Genomic DNA, 25,694 nt, shown 5'->3' with positions numbered 1-25,694 from the left:
TCATTATTTAACAATATGGAGGAAATGTGGACGTTGCCAAACACAGTGACTGACCTAAAGGGTTGAACAATACAGCTCATTTTTCCACTTTTAACACAGCCCAACAACCCACTTCTCAATCAATAATCAAAGCATATTTGACCAATACCCTATTAAATTTTAACTAGCTTTGTGCAAGCTTTAATGCTATTTAAAGGAGGCCTGTCAACAATGTGACTAATAAATTAGCGCCATGGGGTCACCTGGTTCAGAGTTGAGTGGTCCTCTATTTACTGAAGTGTGACACTTTGGACTCTTCAAAGTAAAAATGAGTACTTTACATACATAGTGTGGAGAAAGCTGCGTTAGTAGAGCTCATTTTCATTATTTTTTTAATGTTGAGGAAGAATTTCATGGTAAGGATATATAGTAAGTAAGATAAATTGCATTAAAAGTAAGACATTTCAGATAAATGTGGGATAACAGAAATCTATCGATGACCCTAAATCCATCAGGATTAATCTCTGAGAATGGGCACTGATATGTTTCAGCGCGTCAACACTTTTCAATGAAAACTTTGATACTTTATCTCCTGAATGAACAGCAATAAAGATAAAGTATTTCATTCATGCTGCTGCTCGAACAGCAAATTCACACCATGGACGCACTACACTGTAAATAATTACAAACATGTTTGCTGATGTTTTAAAGGACCGCAGTGTTTCACTGAGTCCTAACGCTGAACCACTTTTACAACCATTGAGTATCTTCACCAATAAGCAAAGATCTTTCCACTTGTTTACGCCTAGTTAAACACACAGGAATGCACACAAACACGCGCCACCTCAGGTGTGTGTGTGTGTGTGTGTGTGTGTGTGTGTGTGTGTGTGTGTGTGTGTGTGTGTGTGTGTGTGTGTGTGTACAGGACAGGGACATGTGTGCTGGTGGGTGTCCTCTATAAGGACAGGGAAGCGGTCGGTCACTCCCACAGTCCTAAAAACAGCAGGAGAAGTGGGAGCTGTCGGTGACTGCAGAGCAGAGAGGAGGCAGAAACACCTGCAACAGTGTCTCCTTTTTTTTTTTCTTTTTACCACTGTCAAGGATCTTCAGCTGAGCGAAAACACTCAAACAGACAGTTGGTTTACTCGAGTCTGTTGTATTTGCTCAAACAGACATGGACGGGAAGGAGACGGAGTACTTTGTGCGCAGAGATGTTCTGGATGAGCTGCGTCTGGACGAAGTGGCACAGAAAGGCTCCTGGTCCTCCAAGCCATCCCTGAGCGAACAGGTCAAAGATTCCCTCAGGTAAATATCAATGTGGAGCCACATGCTGAGATACTGACTCAAATATGAAGCCAAACAAAAAGTTTCTTGGACTTGAGCGGCTTTAATGGGATTTAAGCTGAACCTATTATCTGGTCATTTGTGAATCTGAGTGTGAAATAGTTCATTGTGTTCGTCGTTGTCCAAATAACTGGATATTGAGTCCAAGTTTGCTATTTTCTCTGATATTGACCTGTGATCAGCCTGCCGTGTGATCACTGTGAGGATCACAGATGTTTCCTCCTCAATCAGAAAACTGAGGTTTGTCTGACGCTTATGGACGAGAAGGGTTTTAATTTTAAATGTGCGACGGCTGACGTGAACAGTAACATATCAACATGCTTCAAGTTATCCACGGTGACCTTGCTTCAAGGGGTCACCAGATAAAACTGGCAACAAGTGTTACAATTCACATGCTCCAGGTTACGGTTCATGGAAAGTATCAATGAACGTCTTTTACCTTATTTAACTTCTGCATTGAAATCTACTCAGAAATTCAACTTTACCTCAAACAGGGCTTCTAGGACTAAAGCAAACATTCTATGCATATACAAATATAGTTGACTTAACTTCAGTGTCACATATTCAGAGGCATGAATGTCGCTAAGTGTTTGTGAAACCTGTTGTAGGTGTTCTTTGCCCAAGGTGAAGCGTATTATCCTGACCTGGATTCCTGTTCTGGGCTGGTTGCCTCGCTACTCCATCCGGGAAAATGCCTTGGGAGACCTGATATCCGGCTGCAGCGTGGGGATCATGCATCTGCCGCAAGGTTTGTCTGTGCGGATGTGCACTTTGAGATCGGAGTTCAGTCACAAATCAGAAAAGCGTGCTTGCTAATGTTAGAGTCATAACACAGGGATGGCTGAGGTTTTGAGGTTTGGCATCAGTTTCACATGAGCAGTCTCGAGCAGAGCCGCTTCACTCGCAGAGCACAGTGCTGACGAGACTGATTCCTGGGCCACAAAGGATACAGCGGGGGCCGCACGAGGGCCACGGGCCACCCGTTGCTCATGTCTCTGAAAATATCCCTGAGAGATCGCTCATGAGATCACTGTACAGTTACACAAACACCTTTTTTTCAATGAAAGCAACAAAAATAAAATGATTCATCAAGTGATTGTTACAATAACCAGGATTCTTTTTTTTTTTAAATTGGAGGAGGCTTTTACACAGATGCTTTTCTACATTTGAGTACGATCAAGATCTATGTTTTAATATTCACTTAAATCTGCATGTCAATTCCTTTTAATCCACAGAAAAGAAACGCTGATTTGGTTGCGGTTGTTCTAAGGAGGAACCCAAACTGATGGTCAGAAGTAAAGCTCTGCCAAAAACAGCACAACAATGCACCAACCTCATGAAAATATAATAATTTTACAAAGCAGATAAAACCGTCAAACCTCTCGGAAAGAATACATGACGTATGTTCCTAACACAGATCTAAATTGAACGCAGCACTTTTTCACTTTATGCTATAAACAAATAAAGAAACAGTTTAGCCTGATAAACAGGCTGAGGGAGACTGAAGGCAGAAGCTGCTGCCTCTCTCCATGTGAAGTCTGTTAGATTTAGATTAAGCAGTTTTCCCCACACTTACAGACCTTATCAAACATTAACCGACCTCAGTTTCGCTGGAGAAGAAGCGGCTACACGGAGTTTTACGTTCCTCCAAACTAACCATGGCGTGTGCTGCACCGCTTGGCTTCCAGCAGAGTCTTTTTACTTCAGCCGAGCATAAAGAGCGAATCGGTCATGAAACAGAGCTGACAGCTCAGCTAATGATCAACTGAGAACGATAATAACAAATAACATACAAGTTGTCTTTTCGAATAAGGAGTTGTTTTTGTTGGTAGCGATACTAAAATCTAATCCTCGCTCAACATTGTGAAAGACCTCTGAAGCTCTAGAGACCCAAAATGATATGATGATGAGTCCAGTTTCCCAGTTCTTACGGTTTACATGACGACCATAAACAGCTATAAAACACGTAAACATCTACAGACAAATGACAACTCATATTCAAACAAAAATCATCATCTATAAGTTTACGGTCCATCACAGCTGAACTGCAGAATTCACCAATGTCCTCAAAATGCTCTGTGTTTATGTAACACAGACAAGAAATTATTTGCCAACAGTTTAAGTCTGTTAAAAAAAAAAAAAAACTTCACCTCAAACATACAGAGGAACCTGTAAACTGTGTGAAGCTCCATCAGTGAATGTCATCAGATATGATCGGAGAGTCTCATTCCACATGAAGATTTATTTTGCTACTCACAGTGGTGCTATTCCCTCTTCAGTGAACAGTGTGTGTGTGTGTTTGTGTGTGTGTGTGTGTGTGTGTGTGTGTGTGTGTGTGTGTGTGTTGACTTGTCTTCACCAGGCATGGCGTATGCTCTTCTGGCCTCCTTACGCCCGGTGTATGGCCTTTACACCTCCCTCTTCCCGGTCCTGGTTTACTTCATCTTCGGTACATCTCGACACATCTCTGTCGGTGAGTAGGAGTGTGTGTGTGTGTGTGTGTGTGTGTGTGTGTGTGTGTGTGTGTGTGTGTAAAACCCAAAGGAACGGCGGCTGCCGTTACTCATCGTGTGCTTTACCGGCCTGTGCAGGTACGTTTGCTGTGCTCAGCATCATGGTTGGCAGCGTGACTGAAAGGCTGGCTCCGGACAGTGAGTTCATGGTGAATGGGACTAATGGGACGGCCGGTTTGGACATCGATGCTCGGGACGCAGAGAGGGTGAAGGTGGCGTGCGCCCTCACCCTCCTGTCAGGAATCTTTCAGGTGTGTGTTTCTTTGCGTCTGCATAATAACAATAATAAAATTAAACATTATTTAGTTGGCTTTGTCAACCTTCACTTCTGTTTTCTCAGATTCTGCTGGGTGTGGTGAGGTTTGGTTTTGTGGTCACCTACCTGTCCGAGCCCCTCGTTCGAGGCTACACAACAGGATCAGCATGTCATGTGTGCGTCTCCCAGCTGAAGTACTTATTTGGAGTCAAACCATCGCGCTTCAGCGGCCCTTTTTCCCTCATTTATGTGAGTATGTATTGTATTGGCATCTTAAGCTATTTAAGCCCGTAATCTACGGTTAAACAGGTGACTTTAAACAGCTTGAATTTAATGTGTGTCTCTGTTGTTCTTGCTTTTGCCCAAAGTCTGTTGGGATTAACTCTAGCACGCCAGGAACCTGAACAGGAAAAAGCAATATAGAATAAAACTTTTACTGCAATTCAGCAGTAAAATTCTGCTCATAAATCCAGACACTGAGGTGACACTGCCTGGCTCTTCTCACCAACGCCGTTTCTCTCCACACTCAGCTGACCTCTGCACATCTGATTCTAGTTGTGTGCAATTATGCAGCGGATTACTGGAAGTTACATAAGACACTGTACATGACATTGCTGCTGCACACTCTGCTCCAGTGTACATGTGTTGTACCACGTATGTCCAAAGAAGAACTTTACTATTCCCGTGTGACCTCCGCATGCGGGCAGCGGATGGCCGTGAGCTGGGAATGTTATTGGTGTTACGTGAAGCACTTCAGATCACTGGTTCCTGGAAATGCGCTTATGGACGATCAGAAAGCTGCAGTGAAATCAGTCACGAGCTGTGTTTTACTGTTCCAGCACATCTAAGGTCCACCTGGGATTTCACATGTCTCTATCCTATCATCTAAACACACTGGCTTTTCTGTTCAATTGCAGGGAGTAAAGTAGAAACGCTGCATTGTACCTGCGGCCTCAGCTGGTCTGATAAACATTTCTCAGTGTGTTCACTGCAGAGAATCCGTATTTCCTGTGTTTCCTCTGCAGACCCTGGTGGACCTCTGCAGCCTGCTGCCTCAGACCAGGGTTCCAGAGCTGGTGGTCAGCCTTGTGGCTCTCGCTGTTCTCATTGTGGTGAAAGAAATCAACGCCTGCTACAGACACAAGCTGCCCCTGCCTTTGCCCATAGAGCTCGTGGTTGTAAGTCCTCCCTGTGCCTTGCTTTGTTTTTCATGCAGCGGTCCACCAGGGGGCGTCTTGTCCTCAGGGTTACTGACCTTGTTTTGCTCCGACTGCGTTTTGGAAAAGTAAAGATTTAACTGAGATCCTCACACTCAACCTGTTTTTGTTCCTTTTTCTGGTTCTGATTTACAGATTATAGCGGCGACAATCATTACCCACTACTGTGGACTCACCAGTAAATACTATATTGATGTGGTTGGAGAAATTCCCAGTGGGTAAGTTCAAAACTGCCTGCTGGAAATGTATCCAGAGAGAGAGAGAGAGAGAGAGAGAGTGAGAGAGAGTGAGAGAGAGAGAGAGAGAGAGAGAGAGAGAGAGGATATATTTAAGTGCAGAGGCTGCTCATGTGATCAGAGACTCTACAGTCCTACTTACCATGGTTTTTAGACATGTGGAGATGTTGAAGAGACAAAGAAACGGGGTCACAGTGTGTCTGAGTGAATGAGTGAACTCCTAAAAAGACCCAGTTCCTTGAAAAGATTACTTAAAACTTCCTAAAATAAGAAGAGATGCTGCTACATTACTGTCCTATTTTAAAGACCATATAGATGCCAGATTTTGACATTATTGCAGAAAAGTGTGGATTTCTGGCTGTCAGCTTTGTGGCAGTAAGATGTGTTTTTCCTCCATGTTTCAGGATCAAGGCCCCTCGTGTTCCAGACGCCTCTCTCTTCTCACAGGTCGTAGGCGACGCCTTTGCTGTGGCCATCGTGGGCTATGCCATCAATATTTCCTTGGGCAAAACATTTGGCCTCAAACACGGTTACAAGGTGGATAGCAACCAGGTGAGAAAACCACACACACTCTCACACACACACAGACACACACACACACACACACACACACACACACATGCACATTGTGGCTCTCACAGTCACCTGATAGAGTTATACTCGGAGTGTGTGTTCCTGTCTGAGTCAATGTGGACTGATGGAGGTAAAACTTTGGTCTAATATTAGCCTTTACACTCACAGCTGGTCATGAATGTCACATTAGTGGAAAAATGACTCAGGCTGTCCAGGATGTTTGGACAGGAATACCTCCAGACACTTGTTTCTTTCCAGTTTATTTTCCCCATGCGCATCAAATAATGAGGAACAGAAATTCTTTTATCTGAGGTTTACTTTGGAACCTCAAGACAGAGAATGAAGCAACAGAAATCAATTATGTGTCATTCTAACACTAACTCAGTATCTTATTGTCTTCTACAAAGGTATTCTTGTGTTGAATGCTCACAAGCTTTGCAAAGTTATTTCTAGTATCACTGGAGCCTGGATTAAAGAAATAATAATGATGACTGTCACTGTGTCATTTAAACCTATTCCAGCGTTGGTCAAAGATGCGTTGAAGCCAGTAATCGGCTTAATTTCATGCAATGTGTTTTGTTTAAGCTGGCTACAGTGATGTTTTGGCTCTGAAGGTAATAATAAATAGTACACTGAGACATGACGTTAATAATATTATGTCTTCAGCCTATATGGGAAGATTTAAACAAAATGTGTGTTTTTTGGCTTTTTCTTTTTTTTTTTGTTCTCTCCAGGAGCTGGTTGCCCTCGGCCTCAGTAACACTGTCGGAGGCTTCTTCCAGTGCTACTCTGTCACTTCATCTTTGTCTAGAAGCCTGGTTCAGGAGAGCACAGGAGGCAAGACACAAGTAAGAACACACACACGCACATGCACACGCACACGCACACGCACACACTGTGATCCACACGCAGTAAAAGCATAACTCTGCGAAACTCTGTCCAGACTGAAACTGTTGTTATGTTTATGATTTTTGCTCTAAAGTAAATTCAGTCATAATAATGCGTGGCTTCATAAAATGAGTCACAGTTTTGTCCCATATTCTTTTGATGGTGAATGATTATGATGATTTATTCTCAAAGAATAAAAGGAAAAAGAAAACATGGGGCAAAACATTAAGCAATTTTTCTGCAATAATGCACAAATGAAATAATTATGATGAGGCATCAGGATGATTAAAGCTTTTCGTGACGTCCAGTAAAGATTTTAGTCCATTTAGACATTTTTTTAGCAGTAACCTGTGAAGTATGATGCAATTTTGGTTAGTTTTATATTTCTCTTCACATTTTCTTTAACATTTAAATAATGCTTCAGGGTTTTTAAGGACATTATCAAAATGTTTAGGAAAGGTTATCAGTACACACATATGTGTGTGTGTTGAAATCCTTCATTTAATGAATGTCCTATAAGCAGCAGTAGTTGAACAAAACTCAGTAAAATAGTTGCATAAAAACGTCTATTGTTCTGTGGATTCAGGAACATCATGACAACATTATGATTATAATAAAACTTATGAACTGACAAAATGTTTCTTTTCGATTGCATATCACTCCCATGTCGTCCATGTATTGTAGAGTAATTGCCCGTGTTGTGTGTGTGTGTGTGTGTGTGTGTGTTTTTCAGGTTGCTGGGGTTATTTCCTCCATCATCGTGTTGATCACAGTGTTGAAAATTGGTGCTCTTTTTGAAGATCTCCCTAAGGTATCGCCCTCCTCGCTGCACCACGTGTCCTTATTGATCAGCGAAGATTGTGCACTCACCTCTCGCTCTCTGTCTGCTCGTTCTGCAGGCTGTCTTGTCTTGTATCGTGTTTGTGAATCTGAAAGGTATGTTTAAGCAGTTCATGGACGTGGCTGTGCTGTGGAAGACCAACAAGGTGGATCTGGTGAGGTTTTAATAGCTCGGTCGAATACTTTGTGCGCTGCTTTTGCTGCTTACTGATGATGCTGAACGTATCCACCCCCAGCTGGTGTGGCTGGTCACGTTCGTGAGCACCGTCCTGTTCAACCTGGACCTGGGCCTGGCCATCTCCGTCGGCTTTTCCATGCTCACCGTCATCTTCAGGACACAACTGTAAATACACGGCTGCAATTAACCCTCACTGACGCAAACATGCTGAGAGCAGCTGGAGCTGTAATGACATTTCAATCCCTTTCAGGCCCCGGTACTCCATCCTGGGGAACGTTCCAGGCACTGATGTGTATTTGGACACAGAAATCTACAGGGAGGTAAGAAAATAATAATAATAATAATAGTAACGAAATGCCCAAAGCTGATAGAAATTCAACTGAGTTCGATGAAGACAAACTGGAAATCAATACTACCACCTGACACACAGGTAGCATTAGACAAATGTTAATATTGCAACTTTAAGGCTCCAGCATTAAGACACTGAATACGTGAAACGGTGGGAAATGATTTCCATGATGTGTTTTGATTCATGCCGACTCCAGAAACCTATCATCCTAATTAAAACTTCGGTTTATGGTGATTATAAAACTTTATCATATTAGCCTCATTCGTCCAATAAACACGGGCACATCTGCTGAGTGTCCTCCTGTTGCTGCTTCAGAAAACATTAAACCCATCTGACATTATGTCAGAAATCTAAAGTAAATCATCACAGATGTTTTTGGGATTTTCTGTAAGAGTCAGTATTGCGCTGGACTGTATTTCTGACAGTATTGATATCATTAGGAGGCTGAAGATTTCAGCTGACTGAAACCACACCTGAGGGATTCTGAAGGTGTAAATGAGAGCTCTGTGTGTGTGTAGTGTGAGTTTCTCAAGCCCAACTCCTCCTGATTTCTCCTCGCAGGCTAAAGAGATTCCAGGGATTAAAATTTTCCGTTCGTCCACAACTATCTACTACACGAATGCTGACATGTACTTGGAGGCTCTGCAGGAGAAGGTGCGTGGTTCAGACATACTGTAAAGCTGAGATAAGCAATACTGTACACGTCTGTGTGTGTGTGTGTGTGTGGTGTGTGTCCACGTGCGTGTGGCGTCTGAGTGCATTTGCTTACAGGATGTGATCCCCTGTCCTCGGTCTACAGCAGTCTTGATTGCTTTCATTAGGCAATCTCTCCCCCTCGTCTCACTTTCTGTTCTCTTCTAATGTGATGCTTTTTTCTTTTTTTTTTTTTTTGCAGAGTGGGATTGAAATCGGGAAGCTTCTAACAGCCAAGAAGAAACATGACGCAAAACAAAAGCGGATGCAAGAGAAAGAGAAAAAGAAAGCTAAAAAGGAGGCTAAGAATCAAGTATGATATGTTCTGCTTCATTCGTGCCTCTCTTTTGATATGAATTTCACATTCTTTTTGTTTTCCAAACTTTTGCAGAAAAATATCATCCCAAAGCTGTTCATGTCCAACGGATCCTGCTCCTTGAAGGGATCGGAAATGAACAACGGGAAAATATCCGCGGGGACGAAGGGGGAGAGCGCGGCCAACGGCGGCGCCCTCAGTCTGACACAGACAGCTGTGAACGGCTTCGGGAAAGGCCAGGCCAACTGGGCTTACCAACCTGACACCAGCGTGTCAGACACAGATTCAGACACAGGTTGCCACGGCGATGGCGGCAGCATCCCCCAGCCTTCGCGGGAGGGCGACGGCGGGGAGAATGCCAAGACCCGCGGATCCGGCACACACAGCGTCATCCTGGACGTCTCCACAACCAGCTTTGTGGACACAGTCACAGTGAAAACACTGAAAAATGTATGCGTGCATCCTTAGATGATTAATTAATCAGATGATTAATTATCAGAGGAGCCGAAGACACTGTGTACAATTCAAGCTTTTCAAAGATTAGAAAATGCTAAATAAGTTTTTTTTTTTCCTTCTCTGCCAGATTTTCACTGACTTTGGAGAGGTGGATTTGGACATCTATCTCGCCGGCTGCCAAGGTGAGACAGGACACAGTTCATTTCCTTAATGCAGAGTCAGGCCACTCAAGACGTTCACATTGAAAACGGCGAGGACTCAGCCTCAGCGGCGCCACGCCGTGCCTCGACTTAAGAAATCTTTCCCTGTCGGGCTTTAAGGGTCTGTCTTTGTGTCTTTGTGTCTTTGTGCGGACTGGTCTCAGCCTGCGTCGTGGCCCAGCTGGAGGCGGCGGGGTTCTTCTCAGACTCCATCCCAAAGAGCAGGCTGTTTGTCACAGTCCACGACGCAGTGCTTCACGTCCTCGCCAAAACGGGGCAGACGGACTTTGTGATTGTGAGTCACGCTGAACGTCCGTCATCTTCACACGTCACTCATACATTTCGCTCATGGGTCTTCTTTCTATACATTTTTATTTTTTCTAGAATATCTCCTGCAACACCAGGATGTGACCGGCAGAAATCAGATTGTTTCATCTCCTCCTCCTCCTCCTCCTCTTCCTCCTCCTCCTCTTAGGCAGCAGGCGGCTTCGTTGCGCACTATTGGTCGCCATGTCTCCTCCCCTTTCGGCGGAGGAGAATGCGCCACCTTGACATGGCGGCCAGTTGCCATGGCAATACAGGGAGCCGTTGCTGTGGCAACTGGCTTTTTATGATATTGTCTAATGAGATAGCCAGCAATACGTCACTGCGGCGCTCTCCCTCTGTGGAGCGAGAGACGGCGCAGGGTGGGGGCCGAGTGGGAGAATGTAGCAGTGGACTAATAGGAGTCTGTATTTATAGCCTGTGTGAGAGAGAAGAGAGGGAAAGGTTGACTGAAAGGCGAAATGTGAGCGGTGCAGCGAACGCACACACACACACGCCGCGATGTATGTGTGACTCACTATTGTTGACAAGTAGAATGTTTCCCACAACAAATCCATAAAATTTCAAGATATCCGATCCAAGCTTTGCCTCCTGGAGGGGTTTATAACTTCCATTTGCTCCAAGGGCAAATAATAATAAGCTGAAATGGTGCATTTACTGAGAGCAGGTGCTTTGAATGGAAGGCGGGTGTATTTATAGTCTGTATTCACATGTCTGATTCCCCTGACATCTTGAGCTCCCGTCTATTTTTGGGATTCAGTGTCATCTGCTATTGTAACCACAAAGCCACCCGACACGTTTCCAGACAGCCGATCCCAGACGTAGTTTATTTGTTATTCTTTTACTTTTCTGCTGTACATGTTTGATGCACAGAATGTTTAGTACAACAAGATATATGTATGTTTCTATGAACTTAACAGTGTAAAATTAAGTGTTTTAGTCAAGATTGTAGTTTTTTTAAGATGACTGTACAACTTCTTCCCATCACAAATGATCAGCCTGCACAAATCCAGTCAGGCATCTTGTAATTATGTGCCTTATTATTTACAAAACTTCTGAATAAGAGCATTTTTATTTTTATATCGATTGTCTGTGAGGTGCTGAACTATCAAATAACTTTTTTTTTATTCAAGTGGATAATATTTGTTGTTGATCTGGAATGTTTTGAGGTAAATGTTCACTTTATTTAGTGAAATAAATGAATAAATTTGCAATAAATACACATAAAAACACACACATGTTTATCAGTCAATTTATTGCTTCTCTCCTGACATCGCATCAAGTCTCTTTCCCCTCCCCATGAACCCAGCCTCCTGCTTGTGACACGGTTCAGTCCAACGTTTCTCTCACTCTCTTCTTGTGGAAATCTTGACCATCTTCCCTTCCAAATATTAACACTGATTCACAGACCCTACAATACATTGGATACTTAAGTTAGTTTATAATACACAGCTCAAAGTGTTGATGCATTGTCTTGTTACGATGATTTTTTCTTTTCTTTTTTAGCAAATGGAAGGTTTGTTTTTTTGTTTTTTTTTACAGTTAATTCAGAGAGCACAGTTGGCAGAAAACTATGGCCAAAGGCAATGTCACATGTAATGAGGACACCGATGTAACACACATTCCTGCTTTCAGACACACACACACACACACACACACACACACACACACACACACACACACACACACACACAGACGCACGGGCAAACGTGCATTTAACATACATACACACTCGGACCACAGCATATCAGCAGCAGATATGAGGTCTTTCATTAAAAAGGTTTGCCAGATTTTTTTTTTTTTTTTTTTTTTAAAGTGGCTGCTGTTTTTTTTCTTCTTCTTTTTTTTTTCCACATAACAACATGATGCTTAGGACAAATGTTGAGATCCTGACAGAAAGGTGCCAGAAGGGGAAGATACTGCAACTACACCGGACACGTTACACTCACAGAACAAGACGGGACAGCACGAAGGCGAGGGGCGGAGAGAGAGGGGCGAGCCAGCGAGGTAGAGTCAGAAAACAGAGCAGAGGATGTTATCAGCCTGTGGCGACCGTGTGGGTGCAGATGTGCTGCAACTTTTCTCCAATCTAATCTTTGGTCCATTGGTCCAGGGCTTTAAAACTCAGCGTGTGTTAGTAATTAGCATTTTTCTCATACTGGGCCGGGATTGTGTGCATGTGTGCGCGCGCGCGTGCGTTGATGCCAACGGTGACCTTGGCTCTGCGTTCTGTGGGGCTCGTCAGATGACGCTCTCAAAGAGCAGTGTGCTCTTGGTTCCTGCAGGGGGCAGCAGCTTGGCCTCGCTCTCCGGGGCCAGGTACTCCAGGTGGTGTCTGCCCCACACCGGGGTGGTGAGGTGTCGCCACCGCTGGCGGGAAGCAAACAGGGAAGTGATGAGTGGACGCGCCGCACGCTCCTCTATGTAATGAGCAACGACGAAATCAATTAAACTAACAGACGAGCGAGGGCGAGAACCAAGGAGACGCATTCCTGCCGGTTTATCGGCCGCCGCTCGTGCTTGAACAGGAGAATGCAAATAATGCGCGGCCGAACAAAGGTATACTGACCTCCCGCAAAGATCCCTTGCAGCGCAGGAGTTTGTAGAGCACGGTGAGAGGGATGCAGAGCATAGAGGACAGAGCCAGCGCCCAGCCCAGCACCTCACCCCACAGAGGGTAGGTGTACACTGTGTTGTAAGTCAGGGGCTTGTAGTTCACCACGTGGAACAGGAACACTCCCTACACGCACAAAAAAACAAACCTTCAGCAGTTTGGAAACAGATACTTAAAGCTCAGAGGAAACCATATAGAGCGGCACGTACCACACACACGAGCGGCGTGACGTAGGACCAGCACCACTTCATGTAGGGTAAGGGCTGATAGCCGATCATCCGGGCCACGTCGTCCATGAAGCGGTCTGCGCCTGGAACGGGCCGCGGGGGGAGAGTTATCCCTCACGTCGTGAGAATTCACAGGATTTCTGCCGTTTGCGCTTCTTCTGGTGACTCACCGTAGACCCATGCGATCACCACACACTCCCAGAAGGCCTGCCACAGCAGAGTGATGCCGCTGGCAGAGTAGTAGTCAAACAGCTGGAAGACATACATCCCTCCCTGGAAGAAAGCGTCAGAGCATCCTTTAAATACTTTGGATTTCCCCACTTTTCATTACAGTTTTGGCCGTACGTGATCTATGTGGTGATATTCATATGGACGTAAGGGTTAATGACTTTGCAGTAAATGAAAACTTAAACTCCTCGCTGTACCTCGGTCACCATGGACATGTCAATGAAGAAGCAGATGACGCAGCAGATGGCAGCCACCACCTCTCGCCGCAGGGAGCCCAGCGCCGATTTAGGGGGCAGCATGTCCATGATTCCCGTGATCAAACCCTCCACCCCAACGAACTAAAAGAGAAAGTACGAGCAGACAGCGAGACAGAGGAAACAGCGTCTGAGATCAAAAGTTGAAACAGAGGTCAAGGAAATGATGTAAACTCGTGACTGGGTGACAGGAAATGTGACTAAAAAAAAAGACTTGAGGTCAAACCGCAGCGTCAAAACTGCACTTCTGAAAATGCTGAGTGACACCTACGTGAGAAGTGACACGTCTGGAGGCTCAGTTTTCACGCTGCTTTTCACACAGTGGGCCACAACATTCTGCTCGAAACTTGAAAAACAGTCAGGAGTTTCTGCCTTTGTATATCCGACTTGTCAGACTGAAACTATTTTGTGTCAATCAATGAAAAGCACTTGTTTGGTTCCTCAAGGTTCCATCCTTGAGCCTAATTTATGAACCATCTACATGCTCCTTCTGATCATGGAACATTACAAAATCTATCATAACTATGCAGATGACACACACCTCTCTACATCAGTGAAAGACCACCACCTCTTATACCTGCTGAGTAACAGCATAAATAAAATTAAGAAGTGGATATCTAAGAACTTTTTACAACTTGACCCAGACAAAACTGAGGAAATTGTTTTCAGCCCCATAGAAGAAAGGTTAAAGGTCAGCATACATCTGGACTCCATGTCAATTAAGACATCAAATATCGCATGAATTAAAGGATTTCTGACCCAAGAAGATTCAACACTTTGCATTAATTTTCAGCAAGCTGTATTACTGCGATAGTGTGTTTACAGGTCTCATTATAAAAAAGAAATCTGTCAGACATCTGCAGCTGAGCCAGAGTCTTCACCACCACAGACAGGGAGGCACACGCTGCACCTTAGCGTCAGTCTGCACTGGCTGCCTGTCTGTCAAAGGACTGACTTCAATATCTCACTTCTGGTTTCTAAAGCTTTAAATAGTCTCGAGTCTACATGCATCTGAGATTTACTAGAAGAATATGAAACCTCCAGACACCTGAGGTCCGCAGGAAGAGGTTTACTGAGTGTTCCCAGAGTCAGTATCCTCCTCACCTGAGAAACAAACTTCCTGAACACCTGAGGACCTAACCTTTTACACCAACTGTCTGTGTCTCACCCACAATCGGGATTTTGGAGGTGAGCGTGTCGACCCCAATACGCAGGAATGTTCTCTGCCTATTTACAGCGCCACACTCCAGCCTCGAGGATCCCAGCTGTGCAGCTATTTTTATAAGATTTAATCGAAAAGGCGAGATATTCACGGACAATAACGCAGAAGAATTATATAGACGAAGGAGAAATGCGAGAGAGAACGGAAAGTGAGAGTAAATGAATGGGCTGGAGAGCGGACAGACGCTCTCTGTGTGAATAAGACAGAAGCTCATTGACAAATCCCTGGGCTGTAAAACAATGGATGTAGGCACAGACTCAAACAGGCTGCTGAGAAATGCAATGATAAACCGGGAAAAATTTGTGGAGTCTTTAGACTTGTTTGTGTCACCCGCGGGTGAGAGGAAGCCAGACAAAAAAAGATCATTACACGGCTGATTAACTGTGTGGATGTTTCTTCATTCGAAAGAAAGACCCGTCTTCTTATATTAGTGCACACATCCCATGAACTAAATCCTGTCTTAAGCGTCGAGAAGATACTTGTGAAAACAAACTGAAGTGTGGCGGTTTGTGTTACCTGGCTGTCGAGGCCCAGTATGAGCAACATAAAGAAGAAAAGTGCTGCCCAGAGCGGCGCCAGAGGCATCAGAGTCACGGCCTTCGGGTAGGCTATAAAGGCCAGGCCTGGACCTGCACAGTGGAAGACAGCGTCAGAAGAGCTGCAGGCTCTCGTCGCACATGCTGTAGTTACCGTAGTTTAGCAGACCGCACCGTGAAGTGTTCTTACCACTCTCGGCTACCTTACTGATGTCCACCCCTTGCTCTGCAGCCATGAAGCCCAGCACAGAGAACACGACAAAGCCTGCAAAGAAGCTGGTCCCACTGTTAATGAGAGCCAGCACAAATGCATCCCTACGGAGAGAGAGAGAGGGACGAAGGAGACAGAGCAGAGATAAAGGCTTTGTGGGGGGAAAAAAAAGGATGCATTGCAATATACGCTGCAACATGAGGCTCAGGGAAGAAGCTCAGAACAAACAACTTGCACAGAGGAGATGGGCTGCGACGGCAAATATGGAATCAATAGCAATTTGTCTGAAAGCTGCCGCCTTTATGGTTGGCAGACAGAGAACAGAATGCACATGCCAACAGGAAGTTTTTTTTCCCAAGGTCAGAGAGGAGAAGAAATCGAAGGAAAAGCCGTTTCCTGCATTTATGCAGCGCCTCCCACCGAAATAATAAATGGATCAGTGATGTTGCAGCCTGAATTCCCATTTAATTTCTAAGTCAGCAAAGTCCTTCTTGACTGGCTGCCCAGTGAGGAATGGCTCTGTGTTTATGTCAACAAGTCAAGCCTTGTTGGCAACACTAACCAGGAATCCTGTCTGATATGAAGAATACAAAAACAAGATTTGCATCTCAACTCACACAAACATCCACCAATGAAATGTCAGCGCTGCGCTATCCATCTGATTACTGCGTGGAAATGTAAATGGAAGTAACTTTCATAGACGAGATAAGTTTCATTAGTGATATTTCTGTTTGGTGCATGTAGATTCAGCTCAGAGTGTGAAGAGGTGGAGAAACATGGAAGACTCTGACCTCTTTTAGGAGCTGAAATTATAACAGTGCCATCGTTACAGGAAAGACGCTAAAGGACAAAAACTCCCGGCTCGACTTGGGAATGTGTGTTACATTTTTCCCAAAGCCTGTCCTAATCCGGTGATGTTTTGGGTTGAACACAGCGGTGAGACGGTTATCATGTATCAGCCTGGTCCTTCTTCTGTGGTGTCGCGAGTTCTCCCTGAGTATTCATATTTCTTTTTCCACTTCCTCCCACCATGCATGTTAGGTTGGATTCATTTGTGAATTAGTCATGAATCCAGCAGCATGTTTTGTTTTTCAGCAAATGATCTGACTCATCAAACTGAGTGCTTAAGTATGCTTTAACATTTCAGAAACAATCAGGCCGCTCCCCCTCCCTCCCCGGCCATCCACTGAGTGTCGGAGAAACGCAGCGAACATACTTTACGCTGTGAATTCATCTTTCAACTTCCAATTACGGTCAAAGGAGGGGAAATGTCAGATGGGGAGATATTCATGAAGCCCCTCCTGTTATGGGCTTTCCAAATATCCAAGCGCGTGTGGAAATTCGCTGCTATGGAACGAAATACCTTGCAGGGGCCTTAATGGGTTTACATATCTGTCTGTTAGCGATAAACACATCCAAGCTTATCAAACAACAGTAATAACAGCAGCTGGGACTGGAAATATGCAACACGGGCACTTTACTCTTCATTAAGTGCATAATTGATATTCTGCTGGATGAGCTCATTACGCCTCGCGCGATGTTTGGTTGAAGATAAAACAGAGCTGTTACATATTGAGAACCACCATCCATTCATCTTCTTTACGTTCAGATGGGGTTGCGGTAGCAGAAGGAAACTAAATGGTCTCTATTCTGATCCAAGATGGAAATGTTACAACTGAAAGTAGTGAGAGCTCGGACGCTTTCAATCACATTTCCTGCATGTAATTATATAGCGTCTTCCAACCTGATGGCCATTGTGGTGTCTGGAAAAGACACACAGACTTTACAATCAAGCCGGTGCGAATGAGAGTGGTGTTATTTTTAGTAGTTAAGAAACCGATCCGTTTGCTTCTTGATGTGATTGCTGGTAGAGGCAGAGCTGTTGTGCTGCGCTGCTTCTGTCAGTGTGTGTGTGTGTGTGTGTGTGTGTGTGTGTGTGTGTGTGTGTGTGTGTGTGTGTGTTTGTGTCTGTGTGCAGTGAAACGAAGGCTATGTGGAATTCTGATCTCTTGGAGCAAGCTCTGGAGTCAGGAGTCAAAAACAGAAGCATGCAGAGACCAGCTGTGACTTTGTGTTGATGTTGGCCTCCCTCCAGTGACAGCCAGTGTCTGATTTGATGTTGTGTGTAAACTCACTGGTAACAGTTGTTATGGAAGCGGTTGTAGCTGCCCAGCGCGGTCAGGGCACCTAGTCCAATGGCATAGGAGAAAAAAATCTGAGTGCCGGCATCAATCCACACCTAATATAAAAAGAAACGTGTGAGTGATATTGCATGGATTTTTGATCGGACGCATGCAGTTGCTCTGCTTCTCACAACCCAAAGTCAAGCTTATATAAAAAGTTCAACCTGGGCTTCTCCGAGTTTGGACCAGTCTGGTTTCAGGTAGTAAACAATCCCATCCAAAGCTCCAGGCAGAGTGACGCCGTGGGCCAGAAGAACAACAAGAACCAGGTATGGGAACAGAGCGGTGAAGTACACAACCTGCAGGGAGAAGCAAACACAGAGCCGTAAGGTTCGCTCCTGGAGACCCGTGAAACCAATTAGCAGGATATACTTGGGCTGGAGTGGTGAAGTGTGACTGCTATGCATTAACTTACATTAAGTGAAAGTAGAAAATGCCACAGTACAACATTTAACCCTTCACATTACATCGGCTATGTGGTTATATCATGAATTCAACAGGCTAGCTGAATGGTTTAGTGCTTATTAACATGGTTCACCGGCTATGGTCAAGTGTAACTGTACCTAGATATGTTTTATCACTTTGATTTGGCAATTACCTGCTTTGCAAATACTCAAGTCAAAAGTAGAAGCCCATTAGGTCCTCCCTGTAGTAGGTGTGTAATGGGCCTGTCATGTTACTTTGGAGAAAAGGTAGCCTGTAAATGGAAAGCCAGACAATTTGTAAACCTCCTGCAATAGCAGGGGTTTTTGGCAGACCTTTTCAGAAGGTAGTAGTCTTTGTCAAGTAAAGCTGAGAAAGCCACCCCCCCCCCGCCCCCACCCCACCAACCGCTAACTAGTGAAAGCATCAAGTCGCGTCTAAATCAGCGTGCTGAAAGCAAAGTAGTGAGAAAGCACATATTTGCCTTGATCTACGACGAACATGGAGAGAAAAGCCTCTTTCCAGCTTCCAAACATCTACATGGTGGAAAGTTACTAATCGGCTTACAGCTGGTTGGCTCTCTCATTCTCTGAGCTTTGGCTGCTCTGGAGACACAACTATGCAAACACATATTCCCCTCACATGCTACAAAAAAAAAAAAAAAAAGAAATGTTGGATATTGTGACGTATCAGAGCACACAGACAGAAAAGAATGATTGGCTGCATTTTCTCTGCTACTAAAATAAAATAACTCAGAATTATAACATGCACTCGTAGAGTGCAGCATAACACAGATCCAGAGGTCAGTGTAAGATTATAATGTGACTGAAAACAAGTATAAAAATGAGCGCTCACAGAATACACGTGTGCTTATATTGTCGTGCGTTCATATGCGCTTTAGTCTGGACACTGATCCTCTCACGACACTAAAGTAGATTGGAGATCAAAGGGCAAAATATTGTAATTATTTAAACCTTTGCGAGAAGCCATGCAAATATTAGTCCGCACTCCATGAACTGTGACAGAAAAACGTTTTGTGCAGGATACATGTATAAAGCTTTTCATATTAATCTGCGCTTTTTAAACCCACACGCTGGCACATGTGACATTATGTACTGTGAAATGCACAGCTGGGAATGACTTTACCTTGCCAGTAGATTTAACTCCTTTCCACATGCAGAAGTAAACAATGATCCAGGTGGCTATGAGACACAGGACCATCTCATAGCTGATGTCTCCAGGCTCATGCAGGCCTCCAGACAGGCGAAGCACTTTACGTCTGCAAGGAACAAGAACAAGTTCACCGATTACTTACAAAAAAGTCAACTTTATCTTCAGTGAAATTAGGTATACCTCAATGGATCACTACAGTTTAACAGTCAATAAGACATACTCCCAGAACTCGATGACCGGAGAGCGCATGCCCTCAGCCTCCACGCAGCTGCCATTGAGGAGGAACTGGAGCGCGGAGACGTTCCAGGGGGCGGTGGAGGACAGGTTGGACGGGCTGGCAGCGGGCTGCGGGGCGCTGCGGTTGTGGCACGCGCGTCTGAAATCCTGCGTGCAGTTGGGAGTGTTCCAGGGGTGTCCGCAGGTGGCCCAGGGCAGCGGGTTAGTGAAAGAGTGGAAGAGAAAGTAGAGCCCCCACACCAGGATCATAATGTAGTACGTGTTACAGAAGAACACTATGACCATCGAGGCCAAGCCCAGACCTGACCGAGAGGGGGGAGGGAAGCGGGCAGAGATTATTTCTTCTATCTTCCTTTGAGAGTTTAATTCACATGGAGCATCTGTAAGACGAGTACCTTTGAAGAGAGGCGCGATGTTCCAGGCAGAGACCCCTCCCTGCTTCATGAACTGCCCCAGCGCAATTTCCAGGAAGAAGACTGGGATGCCCCCGATAAACACTATCAACAAGTAGGGGATCAGGAAAACCCCTGCAGCACACAAAACACACACAAGCCCATCACTGGGAGGCTCCAATAGTCAAACTGTCAGTGCGACACAAAAGAACTGCATCGCTCTTTTTTCTACGGAGGTCAGAACAGGTCACCGCAGTTGGTTTATCCACCGGACACCCTTCCGGGACTAAATCCAGGTCATTCAGGCTGAAGGTCAAGGCGGAATAAACCAAATATGTGTTGCTTAGTTATCGCGAAAACATCTGAATATTTCAATAGGTGGATAATCCATTCAGTAAGTTCAGAGTGGGGTCATGAAGCGCATCCATTATTTATGCAATGTGTTTAACATCACACATGTTATATACATTCACTCTGCCATCAGCAAGTGAACATTCAGAAGACTGATACTGGCCGAACAATAACTGCAGCTCCCCGTGCTGCTTTCAGACAAAAAGAGTTTATATCATATTCAAATATTTATTGTATTTTTTGTAGATTAAAAAGCATTTTTCATCCTATGACTTAGCTTTGTTCCTTTTTGCATTGAACAATTTGCTTTCAGATGTTGTTTGGTTTTATAACATGTATTAAGTTAAGGGCAGAAGCTGTACAAAAATGAAATAAAGTTTCCAGCTAATAGGTTGTTCACTAAACAGCAAGAAACTCTCAGAAGACGGGAGAAACAATAAAAGTACAAAAAAACAGCAAAAAAGCAAGAAAAGCAAGGCCACAGATAAGACGCACACTGAAAGCCTGTGACTGATAAACACATGTCTCCCATTCCACATGAGGTCTGGCATTTTCGGCCTGCACAGTGTTGTCCTTGAAATGAAAAAGCCACATGGTGTAGAAACAAGAAAATAACAAAAAAACTATTAAATCCAGGGTAGGAAAACAACAGACTCAAGCAAGTGCTATCAGGAGTGATTAACCCTGACAAGACTTGTTGGAGAGCAGGAGATCATGAGCAGTTGCTTGTTTTCTTTATTTTTCAATAATGTCCTTCACTATAAAACTGAATAAAATGATGGCGTGAGGCCCAAAGCGCAAGTGCACCGATTCAGTTTGGATAATAATATGAGCGATGGCACCACGGCGTACAGATGGGAGGGAGTCACATGACCAGTTATGACGCAGAGGAGAAAGAAGCTAAGAAGAGAAACGAGGGAAGGATGGATAGACACAACAGAGGGGAGAACTGGGACAGACCTGGGGAGCAAGACGCTCAACAAATAAAAAGTGACACGCCGAGACATTGGCCTGGTCAACAGTGCTACCGCCTGACAAACCGGGCTTCATTCAGTTCATCTTTCTTTATGTCATTCTCTGAGAGCAGAGGGCTGTAGCCATATAAGGAAACATTGGTGAGCGTGATTCTAAAAGAGAGAGAGAGGGCTGGGAGAGGGAAGAGAGATGCAGACAGAGGAGACGCACACAGAGGAGTGAATGAAAGCACAGGAGGAAAAAGCTGGTGCTGACATACCCCAACATATTGGCCGAATCATCAAGGAAAAGTATCCTTAATAAGCTTAAGTAAATCCTCTGTAATCATAACCGGACCAGACATGCCGGGCCTGGCGGCTGAGTTACAAACGCACCAAGATTTATGGAGCATTAATTGCACGATTTTAGTGGATCCGCGGTCTCCAGTTGTAGCGCGCCCTCCTTTCATCTCTTATCTGATACCTCTGTCGTGTTACACAGTGTACCTTGGGCCGGCCAAGGGCACGAAGCGGAGGAACTGTACCGGACACGACCGCGTCGACACTGGGGGGGGGGAAAGCATTCGACTGGCCCGGTCACAGGACGTTTATTGTGTGACAGATCCATATGCCTGCTTATCAGCAGGAGGGTGGGAGAGAGCACCTTTGTATGCCTCATGAGCGCCGGGCAGGAGCACGAGGAGGGGGGGGGGGGGGGGGCGCTGTGTGAGGCAGGCCATTGTTATATGATACCAGAAGGTGGGTATCAGAGCCACTGGTCACAAGACACACACTCATAGCGGGAGGTGGGGGAGAGCGAGGGCTGCACTAAGAAATACGCGGGCACACACACGTATGCACACACACCGTCACTCATTCAGTTTTATTTCAAAGTAACGCCTCATAAAAAAAAAAAAAAAAAAAAAGAAAAAAACCTGAAAGGTGGGATGGGCTGAGATAAGACTGAGTCAAGGCCAAGAGCTGCAGTCTGTTCAGGTTACTATTGTATAAGCTGGCACAGATGAAGAAAAATAAGACTTTAAACTGCTCAAATGGTCACATACACTCGTGGGGAATACGGGCCAAGAGCAATCTCGTGGAGCAACTTTTACTATGTGTGTCTGTTAAGTAACGGGTGAACATAATGAATCCAGGGAGGTCACATGGGAAGGCAGAGCGTCTGCTCTACGTGCGAAGAGCCACGCAGACACTGCACTGTATACATTTTACATTTTATACCGCACTATATCTCGCAATGCTGTTTTTTTTTTAAACTGTCATCTTCCCAACTGATTCAAAAACCAGATGATTATTTAATAGGTGAACTGTGTTTATGACAGGGCTGCCTAGGCAGTAGTAGTAAGTCCAAACGTTTATCAGCACCTTTATGACATTTTGCCCAACATGTCATCGGCTCAGCTGTCATGACCTGAACTACATCCTGTCTTTATCTAAGGTGGACTTTCTCAATAAATCCACAGACCGTTGGGGTTGGCACACAGCACAATGAAAAAAGAGAAGTCACTGGCAAACCAAAATTTGCAAGCTCCTAAAATGTTGAAACAGTCGCAGGCAACACGGCGGGTGACCTTTGGCTCACCTTTAATCCGGCGCCGGCTATTTATATGATGAATATTCAAATACGTGTTTGCTGATAACAGAATTACTTCCCATATGTCAAGTCTTACAGCCTTTGAAGAGAGATCTTTAAGAGCTTTTAGAGATGTGATTCACATTCTCATTGCAATTGTGTCTACTTGCGCAAACAAAAGTCTGAGTGAAACATGCCCTTGAAGCTCACCTCCTCCGTTCTTATAGCAGAGGTAAGGGAACCGCCACACGTTACCCAAACCAACAGCAAAGCCCACGCAGGACATGATGAAGTCCATCTGTCTGGTCCAGGTCTCTCTCTCCACCGCTGGCACCGCCACCGCCCCGTTTCCCGTCCCGGCCGCCGCCCCGTCCGGGGTCTGCGGCGGGCCGGCCCCTCCGCCCTCGCCGCACCCCGGGCCGGCTCCGGGCATGGGCACCAGCGGGCGAGCTGACCCGCTGCCCTCCTCCTCGGACAAGATCCCAGCCTCCAGCTGGGGGACGCTGATTTCACCTGAAGAGGGATCGGACACGAGAGAGCAGGGAAAAGAGAAGCGGGAAAGGAATCAGTAAATCTCATGAATAAAATACTGAGATTCTCATTCCAAGAACACTGGAGGAAATGTTGTCGCTCAAGTGTGCACATTCAGAACTTCACATCTGACGTCAGAGAAGGAAACAGATGCACCACAATTTCTCAAAGCAGCCTTTTGCTGAATGGGAAGAAAGGCATGATGGGGACTCTCCATTCATTGAAATAAATAGTCAAGGCAGCCTCCAGTCTATTAATATGACTGAAATACATCTCTATTTTCACATTCAGCATTTTTTCCTTGCACTTCTGGTAGCAGTGGCGTTCTCATCCCTGAGCCCTCCCCCGATGTTCATTCTCTCCGTCTCTGTCTCACAGACAGAGTGATTAGTGTGCTGCGGCACAACACGGCACAGACCAGCCTCAAGGTACATCTCAAGCCCCTCTGTGATGCACAAAGCTTCCATTTTTTTTCTCCCCGCTTCGCTTACGCCACTGCACAAGTAGATGCAACGTGCCAGCACGTCGTTACTCCCATTCTGAGATACAAGCGTCAGCCGCTCTGTGGTGGATGCAAAGCGAGGCAGATGAATCCAGATCAGAGCAGTTTAAGGGGGAGTGTGGACAGAGGAGGGAGGAGGGGGGGGGGCATCGTGGGGAAGGTAAAAGATGTAAGCATCAACGTGGTAATCCAATAACGGCTAAAGATAGTGCGAGAATTAGAGTCACACAGTGTGTGACTACCTTTTTTTGCAGACATTAACATAGTTTAAGATGTGTTGAGAGAAGACTACATGAGGTACCTTTTGTTCTTAAGATCCTCGTCAAGTGTGAATGCATTGGAAGCAGAGTGTTGTGCAAATATCTCAGGTAGAACATGATGGAACCTTGTGACACTGGCCATAAGAACTTGGAGGTGATTTGGAGAGCCATGGGAAGTTGTTGTGGATTAACCAGGAGCGACACATGCTCAGCAGCATTACCTTCAAAATGACTTCAGGCTGTTTGGAGTGACATATTCAGACATCTATTCTCAAGTGTGTTCGTGATGTCAAAGAGGAAATGTGGAGCTTTAACACAACATTAATAAGGCCAAAACAGATGCAGAGGCAGGCTGGAAAAATAGAAATACACTATCATCAGTGGAGCTCAGATGCCCTATACTCACCTTGGCTGTTTTCTTCCAACTCTGGAGACATGTTTCTTGGATATAGACACAAAAATATTTGTTCTTCTTTTTAAAAAAAATGAGCTGGCTGTTTGTCCAGGGGGGGCTGATGAAGTTTAGTGTCGCCTGCTATGAAGGCACCCGGCGGGCTCAGAGAGGCAAAGAGATGTAGCCACAACACTCAGCTCTCCAGCTGTCTTTTTTTTTTTTTTTTTAGAGGTTCTGAGTTTGTTAATTTCCTCCCTCCTGAAATCTCGAGAAGCAAAATCGCAGTTTTTTTTGTGTGATTATCGCACGTCGGGGGGGAAAAAAAGCCTCAGCTCGGCCAAGAGATGGAAAAAATGTTTGACAAAGCGCCGCGGTCCGTTCAGCCTTTTGGACGGAGGAGATTCAGAAGCAGTCGACGAAGCACTTGAAGGTAAGCCTGAAGAATCTCATGGATGACAGTTAGATGGAAATGATACTGCGCCTGTGGGTGAAGATGGTGTCCGCGGTGGGTTCAGCAGCCCAGTCAGGAGACCTGAGGACCGAGAGGAGATGCCGCGGATTCGACGGAGGAAGAATGTGATCGGCGGCGGCGCACGGTCCGTTAGCTGTGTCCGCGCCTCCCCCCGCCCTCCCCGAGCCTCCGCGCGCCTCCGCCGCCGCCGCCGTCGTCGCGCGCCCTGATTGGCTGCGGGGGGGCTCGGTGCGGCGCGCACAGCATCAGCAGCACCGCTCGCTCGCACGCTCGCTCGCTCGCGCCGCCGCCGCCGCACCGAGTCACAAGGATGGCGTTACGGAGCGGCGGACAACCCGTCCTTGACCCCGAGAACACGCAGATAACAGCGCGTGCGACGCAAATACTGCGGCCGGCAGCAGCGGCAGCAGCAGCGGTGGAGTCCGCTTCGGCCCGCGTCCCGCAGCCCCCAGTGACGGCACGCGGCGCCGCGACACGGCAGCGGCGCGGAGAGTAACGCGTTACTAGTAACGGAGGACCATCACGACGCTAACCGAATGATGCTCCACGTAATCTATATCTACATCTGTGGCTCAAAA

At 45.5% G+C, this 25,694-nt stretch overlaps 2 protein-coding genes across 2 annotated transcripts; one reads left to right on the top strand and one right to left on the bottom strand.

The window, feature by feature from the left end:
* The first annotated feature begins 1,153 nt into the window (after positions 1-1,153).
* On the top strand, positions 1,154-10,521 carry LOC115407491 (solute carrier family 26 member 6-like). Its single transcript, XM_030117836.1, has 19 exons — positions 1,154-1,284; positions 1,932-2,071; positions 3,686-3,796; positions 3,915-4,087; positions 4,177-4,341; positions 5,118-5,270; positions 5,445-5,527; positions 5,950-6,097; positions 6,853-6,966; positions 7,740-7,817; positions 7,906-8,001; positions 8,083-8,189; positions 8,275-8,344; positions 8,935-9,027; positions 9,269-9,379; positions 9,476-9,832; positions 9,966-10,020; positions 10,203-10,333; positions 10,423-10,521. Exons 1-19 carry the CDS (start codon positions 1,154-1,156, stop codon positions 10,447-10,449), a joined length of 2,343 nt encoding a protein of 780 aa, XP_029973696.1. The 3' UTR covers positions 10,450-10,521.
* Positions 10,522-12,524: 2,003 nt separating this feature from the next.
* Positions 12,525-25,240, bottom strand: LOC115407492 (sodium- and chloride-dependent creatine transporter 1). Its single transcript, XM_030117837.1, has 14 exons — positions 24,657-25,240; positions 23,168-23,470; positions 20,066-20,197; positions 19,654-19,972; positions 19,407-19,539; positions 18,002-18,136; positions 17,790-17,893; positions 15,634-15,758; positions 15,424-15,536; positions 13,629-13,769; positions 13,374-13,476; positions 13,186-13,286; positions 12,932-13,102; positions 12,525-12,732 (listed from the first exon to the last, which is right to left on the bottom strand). Exons 1-14 carry the CDS (start codon positions 24,685-24,687, stop codon positions 12,604-12,606), a joined length of 2,040 nt encoding a protein of 679 aa, XP_029973697.1. The 5' UTR covers positions 24,688-25,240; the 3' UTR covers positions 12,525-12,603.
* Between the last annotated feature and the right edge of the window lie 454 nt (positions 25,241-25,694).

Source organism: Salarias fasciatus, chromosome 20, assembly GCF_902148845.1.
Source record: "Salarias fasciatus chromosome 20, fSalaFa1.1, whole genome shotgun sequence".
Lineage (NCBI taxonomy): Eukaryota > Metazoa > Chordata > Actinopteri > Blenniiformes > Blenniidae > Salarias > Salarias fasciatus.
This window is presented reverse-complemented; position numbering and strand designations above follow the sequence as displayed.

Bases quoted from the DNA above. Each gene is read 5' to 3' on its own strand.
- LOC115407492 (XM_030117837.1), bottom strand. From the start codon at position 24,687: ATGTCTCCAGAGTTGGAAGAAAACAGCCAAG. The intron at 19,973-20,065 runs GTACTCGTCTTA...CCTCTCGGTCAG, and splicing joins CATCGCGCCTCTCTTCAAAG to GTCTGGGCTTGGCCTCGATG. The intron at 15,759-17,789 runs GTGAGTTTACAC...CTCTCTCCGTAG, and splicing joins TTCCATAACAACTGTTACCA to GGATGCATTTGTGCTGGCTC.
- LOC115407491 (XM_030117836.1), top strand. From the start codon at position 1,154: ATGGACGGGAAGGAGACGGAGTACTTTGTGCGCAGAGATGTTCTGGAT. The intron at 8,190-8,274 runs GTAAATACACGG...AATCCCTTTCAG, and splicing joins GTCATCTTCAGGACACAACT to GCCCCGGTACTCCATCCTGG. The intron at 9,380-9,475 runs GTATGATATGTT...ATCATCCCAAAG, and splicing joins AAAAGGAGGCTAAGAATCAA to CTGTTCATGTCCAACGGATC.